This window comes from Malania oleifera, chromosome 8, assembly GCF_029873635.1.
Source record: "Malania oleifera isolate guangnan ecotype guangnan chromosome 8, ASM2987363v1, whole genome shotgun sequence".
NCBI classification, from domain to species: Eukaryota; Viridiplantae; Streptophyta; class Magnoliopsida; order Santalales; family Ximeniaceae; genus Malania; species Malania oleifera.
In genome coordinates this window covers 19032399-19042645 of record NC_080424.1, presented here as the reverse complement: position 1 = coordinate 19042645, position 10247 = coordinate 19032399, and the positions used below count along the sequence as shown (strand labels likewise).

General features: G+C 37.2%; 1 protein-coding gene across 1 annotated transcript; it reads right to left on the bottom strand.

Moving 5' to 3' along the window:
* Positions 1–9980, bottom strand: LOC131162925 (uncharacterized membrane protein At4g09580). The gene is made up of 4 exons (XM_058119547.1): positions 9223–9980; positions 5376–5646; positions 5101–5271; positions 1–548 (listed from the first exon to the last, which is right to left on the bottom strand). The coding sequence occupies exons 1-4, from the start codon at positions 9486–9488 to the stop codon at positions 417–419; spliced, it is 840 nt and encodes a 279-aa protein (XP_057975530.1). The 5' UTR covers positions 9489–9980; the 3' UTR covers positions 1–416.
* Positions 9981–10247: the final 267 nt, after the last annotated feature.

Here is a 10247-nt window from a genome sequence, read left to right as displayed (position 1 = left end):
TTCACAATCAAATGTGCTTTCCTCAGCTCATTGCTGCAAGCATAATTGATAATGGAACAAGAGATTCAATGACAAGAAAATTTAATACAGCTACCACAACAACCTTTTCTTTTTATCATTCATTCCTAAAGAAAACATAAGGGGACATTTTATAGAAAAAAATTCCTAGCCCTCACTGCCTAAATAAATCAAAGTATAATAGGATTCTTCTTTTCTTTTTTCCTCATATTTTTGTAGTGGCAAAGAGGAATTCACTGTTGTATAACAAACAATGATGGCGATTGCTGACAGGCAAAAACATGATCTGCAACCAGGGCCCTGTACTTGTCCTACATTACGGAAGTAGTCAGTCGAACTGTTATCTCGAGCGGTCTCCAATTCGAGGAGGAAGGGGAGGGGCCTCAGCAAGAAATCTTTCATTCATAGGTTCGTTTCCTCTTCAGGAGGGTAGGAAGTATGGAGACAGAGCCGATAAGGAAAAGCACAGACAACGTTTTAAAATCATACAGATCCTTGACAGACTTCAGTTCCCCAAGAGCAAGGCCAGCCTGATTATGGAAAAAGCACCAGTTAGGCAATTAGTGCATCATTAAGGATAAACTTCCTATTTAAGTGGCATGCAACTTCCTATAGTCCTCATAAAATCCAACTTCTTTTTACAAATCTTACAAGAATCTCCCCCTCTCCCTCTCTCTCTCTAGCAAACCGTAAAACACACTATTGAAATGTTGAATGTGGTTCAGGGAACAGGGGAGCACGCTTCTAAGATGAGACGGCAGAATCTGCATCAAGTTTGAATCTACCTAGAGCAGAAACATGAAAAATTTGTATACAGCTGTTTTTGAATATTCCAATGCAACAAAAATTTAATCAACTATATCCCAATGCAACAAAAATTTAATTGACTATCAACAATCACCGCACTATGCAGCATATTTCTGGAATTTTAATTTCAGCATAATATCCCTACAGTTTGTCGATACCATGCACGGAAATCATTAACATATAAAAAGGTGTCTTAATAACCTGTACATTTATGCAATTTAATATGCTCCTCACCCAGGAAAATAAAATGTCAAAATCCCAGGCATCACATAGAAATAAAATGAATGTCAAAAAATCTCATCAAATAAAATATGTTCATACTTTTAAGATCTACAACAGTGTAATGAGCAAACAAATAAAAAAGAAACTTTTAAGAGTGATGCAAAGAAGCCTAGACTTTGCTAGGAAAGGAAGGAATTTCTCAGCTCAAACAATATGTATTGCTTGATCCGAGAGTCGAAGTTCTTGTACAAGTAACCAGAAAAGCTTTCCATAGCACACACTTAAAAATCTCAGAACTAATACTATACACAGCACAATAATCAAATATGAAATTCTACATTATATGTTAATAAAAAAAAAAACCACTTATTAAAACAAAAAATCTTTCAGTCAGCTATGACTCGTTTTGATTACATTGTTCCCCATCATAATCCAAGTAGGATTAGGACTGATGCAAAGTGCTTTAAAACAGAAAATCACCAAGAACCTTCTTAAATTTGAAGTCACTAAGGGTGCATAACGCGTTCATGGGCTAATCCTGGCTAAGCACTCTTAGACCATGTTTGGTGCAACACACGAGTGTCAGACGGGTCACGCTAAGAGGGAGGGCTTTAACCCATGTGCATGGTATAAGGCTGGCTTGTCATCCCTCACTGGCCAGCAAGGGCTAGGCTCCCCACAGGTTCAGTATTCAACACATACAACAACAGCAAGCCTTATGTTCCACTAGATGAGGTCAGCTACATGAATCTTTTTCCTTAAATTCACCCAATCCAGAGCATTTTCCTCTATTAAATAAAGGCAATTAAATCCTTCCTCACAAGAACATTCTAGTGGATCAGCTTGATAACTCTCGAACAGCTGCACCCCAGTATCTCTCATTCCAAACTTTGAGAGGAGAAGAGATTGGAGACCCTGGTTTTTTCTTGTGTCAACCCAATTGCGTGCCGAAATTGAGCCAGCTTATTCTCGCAATTATCAGAAGCCTAACTCATTCCAAATAATTTAGGCCTACCCCTACTCCTTTTCATGCCAAAAATATAACTAATTCACTCCTCCTCACAAATGCCCTACTAGGCCTGCATTTTAAATGCCCAAACCATCTAAATTGCTCCCCATCTTGTTTTCAACCGTGCTATGCCTAAATTTTTGCGTATATGTTCATTTCTTTATCTTTTAATGTTAAACCACTCATCCACCTTAGCATACGCATCTCAGCAACTTCCAGTCTTTGTATATGTTGTTTCTTAGTTGCCCAACATCAACCATAAAGCATAGCTGGTCTTATAGCCATCTTATGAAACTTTCCTTTTAATTTTAAGGGTATTCTATGGTCACAAAACACACCTAATGCACTCCTCCATTTTACCCAACTTGTCTTAATTCTATGTACTACATCATTTTCAATTTCCCCTTCACCATACATAATAGATCCAAGATATCTAAATCTATTAGTGCTATTAATTTCTTGATTATCCAGTTTAATCTTCTCTCTCTTGCTGCTCCTTAAATTACATAAATTACATTTCATATATTTAGTCTTATTCTTACTTATCCTAAAACCTTTAGACTCTAATGCGACTCTCCAAAGTTCTAGCTCACATTCCACTCCGCTCCTACTATCATCAATCAACACAATATCATCTGCAAACAACATACACCAAGGGATCTCATCTTGGATATTCCTAGTAATTTTATCAATTGCTAAAGTAAAAAGATAAGGACTCAAAGTAGAACCTTGATGAACACCTATTGAGATTGGGAACTCTCTACACTCACCTCCTACGGTCTTGATGCTAGTCACTACTCTATCATGCATATCCTTAATGTCCTCTGTATATCTACTACAAACTCCCTTCTTTTCTACTACCCACCAAAGCAGTTCCCTAGGTACTCTATCATAAGCTTTCTTTAGATCGATAAAAATCATATGCAAGTCCTTCTTTCTCCTAAACTTTTCCATTAAACTTCTTAAAAGATAAATAGCTCCTAGTGTTGATCTCCGGAGCATAAAACAAAATTGATTTTCTGAAATATTCGTTTCTAATCTTATTTTATGTTTAATTACACTTTCCCATAATTTCATCATATGACTCTTAATCTTAATTCAACAAATAAAACCCAAGAAAACAAAAAACAAAGACATGGGTGGCCCTCTTGTTAGACGCACAAAACTCATGGTTGAATGATCCAGCCATTCTTGCAGTAATCTTCTCTAGGTAGAACTCCCAGACAGCAGACCTGAGGAAGCCAACAAGATGGTCCAGCGCCAGCCTATGCTTCTGAAATTTCTTTAGAAATGAGGTGCTGGGGGTGCTGCTGGTCCCCCTATAGGGTTGGGTGCTGGACTTTGTGATTAGCCATTGTCGTGTCGTGTCGAGTTGAGTCGAAACCATGGGATACTCAAACTTGATTCAACTTAAAAATGTTGAGCTCAAAACTCGATTGATCTTAATATTGCTGATCTCAAACTCGACTACAAGTTCTTAAAACTTGAGTTTGACTTGATTAAGCTTAATTCAATATAAATAAATATTAAATACATGTCTAAATTATGTATAACGTGTGTATATACATAATATTAAATTTATCTATAAAATATTTATTATACGACTTATATTATAAAAATAATAAAAGTAAAAAGTTTGACTAGGCTCACAAGCAGTATTAAAAAACTCGAGCTCGAGTCCTTAAACTGCTCGGGTAACTCAAACTCAAGCAGAATCGAGTTGAGTAGAGTTACAAAACAAGTCAAAGTAGCTTGTAGGTAAGCTTGACTTGCACTCCTTAAACGATTGCATTTATCCCGTCCTTTACATATGGCTACCAAAAAACACAGGATGCGATAATTATCATATTCAGCCCAGTCCAGTTCTGTGGAATCTTAACTTGCATGCTAACACACCCTAAGAACATCAGACATCTCCAGTCAGGGGGAGCTACTACCCATGAAACTCTGTAGTCCTCACATCTTGGACATACTCACTTGCGAAAGTAACTCCCGAGATATTTTCATGCCAGTTCTGTTAAGAATAATCTCACAGTTTGAAACTTGATGGTCTAATCACCTCCTTTAGATCCCAGACTGGTCTATTTGACCAACATGGACAGAGATAGAAGATGTTACCCCATTATTTACAAAATTCTATCAGTTCACAAGTTAAAATAAAGTTACGTGTGCATAAGCATCAAGCTCCCTATTGATTAACTTTCCTAAACAGTAAAATTTCATTGTTATATAGAATTGATAGATTTCAAGAAACTATTACCTAGCACACAAGGTTCCTACAATAAATCAAGGGACTGGGGAGGAGATGATGTACACAGATCTACCTCTGCATTTTTGAGAGATGTTTCCGTGATCTTGACTGAAATCTCTAGGTTATGGTAATGGCACTTAGGTCAGGATAACAGCCCTAACCATTTAGTCAAGGTTTGCCCACAGCTGGATGTCCAACAACATAATTAAATTTGCAGCAATAAATTTAGAAACAAGTAAAGATTCTCAATTATTACGCCCATATTTTCCAAAGACACAGAATACCTGAGTGAGCGAGGCCCTTACACCACATTGGCAGTCTTAATGTACAGTGTCTGTGTCTTCTATTGGAGATGGTATTTCAATGATTTGAACCTATAAGCTAGGTTTGGGTGTAGCTCCTTTATCATTGGATCAAGTTTTGCACCATTATTTGACCTTTCTTTCTTTGGTATTCTGAAGGCCTTGGAAATTTCAGCAGTTAAATATGCCACCAACACAGCAGTGGCAGCTCTGCAAGTCACCTAGCTCCTGGTTACTTTAATAATCACACATTTAGAACCTCAACCATGTGAAACTCTAACCCCATGATAGCTGAGATAATTACTTATTGATTCAATGCCGTATAGGACTGAGAAAGGAACGTGGACAGGATTCTGATTTAAATTTTGTATAGTTCATGAAAAAAAAAAAACCAGTAAAGAAAAGTTCCACTTGAATAAGTAAATTAAAGAAAAATCAAATAAAACAAGCTAATGTATTTGACAAGCATGCGATGAAATCGAAGGACTTACTCTGACAGTTATATAGGAGGCTGGAATGAGACCAATCACTGTAGCCATAAAGAAGACATGAAATGGTATATCCACAATAGGTGATGCCAGATTGATAAAAAGGTTGGGTAAGGTTGGAGTTATCCTTAAAAACAGCATGTAATTCAGCAGCTTTTCTCTTCGCTTCGCTATCTGAATCCACAACATTTGATGTTGGTAGAAGTACAAAGAGAGTAGAACAAATAATAAATTTAAGAACATTACTAATTTCAAAGAAAAAGAGCAAAAAAATTTACCTCTGCCTGGAAAAACCTCAGCTTGTCAGGCCACATCCAGCTGACAAAAGGCCTGCCAACCAACTTAGACAAAAAATAGCAGGATGAAGCTCCAGCTGTGGCATTGAAAACAACTAAAAAAAGACCTCTGATGACACCAAAAAGAGCACCAGCTAGCAACGACATGAAAATAGTGCCAGGAATCATAAATGTCTGCATGAAGATGTAAGTTGAGCAGTAACCCAGAATGAACTGTGCTGGGTAATCGTTTGCATACGAGGCCAGATGATCTCTGAAGAGAATTGAAAAACAACAGAGTTCAGATCAGCATGATGCAGATAAGACAGTTAAGCATGAAAAATTGAAGCCTAAAATATGAAGTTCATACACAAGTTGATAAATTTTTCTTAGGATATAGTGGACAAGTAAAAAGATTTAGATTAACATGCATAACTCTGACCTTAGAGATCTAGACAGCCAGAAATGGTAACAAACATATGGCCATCTGATTTAGCTTTCATTACAGCAATGCAAAATATTTTTTTTTATAACAAGAGACCTGGATGAGCCAAAATTTGTTATTTTTTTTTTATAATAAAACAAATTGTATATAGAAAGGAGAAGAGATTACAAGTACAAACTAAAAGAGAACAAGAAATTCTTAGGAAAATATAAAAAAAAAAAAAAAAAAAAAACAGAAGAAACTAGTTTAAAAACTAGATGAGAAAGCCCTTGTTCAAAACCTTCCTGTCATAAGTCACCGAACACTACAAATTTGCTACTCCCACTCACCCTTCATCTTTCTTTTATCCCCATCCAGACAAGCATCGCTGCCTCTACGATCAGACAGTCACAGGCCCATCTTATCCAGCAATTGTTGAGCTTATAAGAAGTTCCATTTATCTCTTCCAAAAGGGTATTGTTGAGCTTATAAGTAGCTCCATTTATCTCCTCCAAAAGGGTAGAAGATCCTATCCTTTCACTACAGCTCTTCAACATTCAATCATCGTCAAAGACAGGAGCCCCTCCAAAGTCTAAACCTTCTATCAGAGATGGAGAGGCAATGATAAATCCCTAAGTAAATCAGACAAATCAGAAACATGGCCATCTTACTAGAAAAGGGCTCAAATATAATGCAACTGTAAAGGACCCAGGCACAGACCAACATATCTCCAATCCTTGACTTACCTTATATGAAATCCTTACTGGCAGCCACCTCTGCACTGCACCAAATGTTTTCCTCTGCTAACACCCATAGATTCTCACCGCTCCTGCCAGCACATTCTTCATTGCTTCACCACACTTCAAACAAAAATAGACACATTCGGACATCACTACTTATACAACTGATCTCCTTGCTGCAATTCGTAATCAGTGCCCTTCACCACATGAAAATCTTCTTTGTCAATTATTCCACTATTGATCAAAGTTCTTCTGTGAAGTTGCTCCATCCACCACCATGATACTCTCCTGGATTAAAAACAGAAAATCTCTTGCAATTCCATCCAAGCCTAGATCCAAATACCTAACCACCTTTGTCAACTTAATTGTCGTCCAATAATCAAATCTTCCAACTTTAGTTTTACAAGTGAAACTCCTTATTTGCCCAAACACCAAGGAAAAGCCATCTCCAATCCATTTCGCTGCCTTTAACAAAAAAATAACCCAGTGATCAGGTACTATATTTCTCTCTAACAGAAACACGAACCCATGCTTTGCCACTTTTTCTAGTCAGGGATCAAAGGATTCCTTCAGTCTGAACAGTTTGCCAAATACAATCTTCTCTCATGGTTAGAGATAGCCATCACCAAGCAACAACGAATAGGAAATGGAAGCTTCAAAAGAGGCGAGAGCATAATTCCTATTATGAACGAATTATCCAAAATTATTTCACAATATGCTTTTCTTTTCCTGCTGGGTATCTCATGCTGTTATTGGCGATGACAATCTGACCACTGGAGATCAAATTTGTAAGCTTTGCACCGGTGCACCACAATGTTGCTGCATATCCAACTATTGAGTTGTGCAAGCAACTATTCTGTAGTTAAAACCACAAATTCAAGATGCAATCAAAACATAACGAAATGATCCCTTGGACTGATTGGATAACAATATACATTGAAGGGATCCAGAAACTTGCGCAAAAAAAAAAAAAAAAACAAGGACCAATAGACCAACCAACTTATGATATCTTCGTTATCTTCTTCCCTCAAGGATCCTCTTCTAGTTATGTAGATGTACAGCATCATTTTTCATTCAGAGAGAATGAAAAGAGCAAAAACAAAAAGGGCAACCCTCAAAGACAGAAATGAAACAGCGAAAACAATCAGCTTTTATAAAACAATCCTTCAACCCACTTCGACCATAATTAATACTTTCAAATAATTAACGAAAATTCCTCTGAGTTTCTCTGCCCTCACAAAATAAATTCAGCAGTTCAGACATAAGCCCTCTTAATTTTTTACTGAGGGCTCAATCTCTAAATTCTTTCTTCCCACCTTTAATTCCCCATTCTTCAGCAGACCCCATCTGTTATATGCCTTGAAAAAGCAAAATATGACACAAAGAATCGACAACTAATGAGCAGATAATTTCATGCCTTTGAAAAGCACATGTACTTGGCAATCCAACAACAATAACAATTTCCTGATTCCTCTTGCACTGCCATCCAGAAGCTAATCACATCACATCAAGACACAATATTTAGCATGAATGGACAATAATAAACCATGATCACTCAAATAAAGTGATGTTCCTCTCACATAGAGGATATTATGCCTGTCACAAAATAAAATTAAAAAAAAAAATCATAATACATGTCCTTGAACAGCAATAACAATTTGCTGACTCCACTAACACTCACATTCATAAATTGTCCATACCCAGTTTAAAAATAAAAAGAAGATATTCAACCTTGTCCTGTGAAACACAACTAATGCCTTTCTTTCATCAGCTTCCTACCATCTGCTCAGAGTGGTGTACCCACACAGGGCTGTCTCTCCCTAAAATTACTCACCACTGAAACCTTTTCTGAATATGACAGTCTATAGATAAACAAAAGTTGCTGGGATGAATGGGATACTGGGATCTACTAATCACTCTTGTACTTTGAAAAAACAGCAACATAAGTTGAAGCTAAATGCACAGCAAAAATTTTAGTTATAATTTGATACAGTGAAAATCCAAGAACAGAGTAAGATCTATGAAGTTTTTCGAGATTATAAGGCAAAGGATTAAATCAAAAAACTTGAATTCAACTCAACAGTCACAAGAACATAGTGTATGAAGCAAGGAGACAAAACTCATCAGCACGAGCATGCTAAAGAATCTATTTAAATTAAATCTTCCAAATTCATGCAAGACCAATGATCTAAAAAAAAAGGTTATACGTGCACATCAAACTCATACTGCATATGACAATCTTTCTATGTATAATCTTCTACTTGCATTTATATCTCAAAACCTTCCCTCGTTCTTGTTTATTAAAAGGAAACAAAAGCAAAAACAAAAATTTATACCATACACATCCAAGCAAATCTTTACTTTCCTTCGTATCTATGACTAGTAACAAATTCAGAGAAATTCAGAGGTCAAGATACCATTTATTCCCTATATTTACTCGCGAAACAAACAGAAACCACATAAAGCAAGAACACAACAAGCTTTGTTGTCTGTAATTGGGTGGCATCCCCTTGATGCCCTTTAATGAACTTTCTTTGCCAATTGAAAAAAAAAAAAAAAACAAACAAGAACACAACAATCATTTAAAAGGGGTAAATAAAACGAACCAAGAAAAAGATGCTATATCGGGTCAATTCACCTAAAGATGACGTTCAAAGTGCACAATTACAAATAAAAAGAAACCTACTTGAGCACTCGGAGATCAGCGACGGTACGCGGCAACTTGATCCGACCATACTCTGCAGCAGGCATTGCTCGATAGATACAGAACAGACCCGTGGAGAATACCAAGAAGACGCCCACAGACACCGCTAGCTCCCACCGCGTCATGGGAAATTTCCCTTCCAATTTTGCCCCCACCGGCTTCTTGCTCGTCGGCGAATCCTCGCTTTCCGCATTCTCCTCGTCCCTCAGCCTCCCAGCTTCGATCACGACGTTCCTCGGAGCCGCCATCACTAGTCCGAACCGTACGAATACTACTGATTGAAATAGCAGAGCCAAGATTCAGTCCTCATAGTACAAATCAGACGCCATTGATTTGCGTTAGATTGAATCAGAATGTGCCCGCGGAACCTTGGATTAGAATGAAGCGCAGCACATTGACGAGAGACGGAGTAATTTGCCAAAAACCCCCGGCACAAATTAGAGCAATTCTAAGATGCAGTTTTTGACTCAGTGTGAGTTCTCTGAGATGGGGTTTGATGATAAAACCCTAACGATGGAAGCCAGTGAGGGAGGCATAAGAAGAGGAGGAAGAAGTCAAGTCAGCGGTGCAGGTAGGGTGGGGGACCGGGAACGCAGTTCGCCGCACGGGGACCAGCAAGCTTCGAAGATAGGCAAGCCGTAGCTTTGAGTAGTTCCACGGAGAGGGCATCGCTTCCGCGGGTTAAAGTTCTTAAGAACGCGTTTGGGGCGGGTGATCTCCGATGCGGTTTCACCTTTCCTGTTGAGCGGCAAGTGGCAGCCAAAAGTAAAAATGCTTAGGGCCGCTTTGGTTACAAAAAATAGTTTTTATTTTTTTTATTTTAGTTTTTATTTTTTAAAAAAACAATTAAAAAAAGTTAATTTCTCTTTTTTATAATATTTATAAGAAATAAACAAAGAGTAATAAATAGTCTCGATACTATTCATTTGTGAAAATAATTTTACTTTTAATTTTTAAATAATTATAAATATACCATTTTACTTTTTAATTTTTTAAATTTATATAGA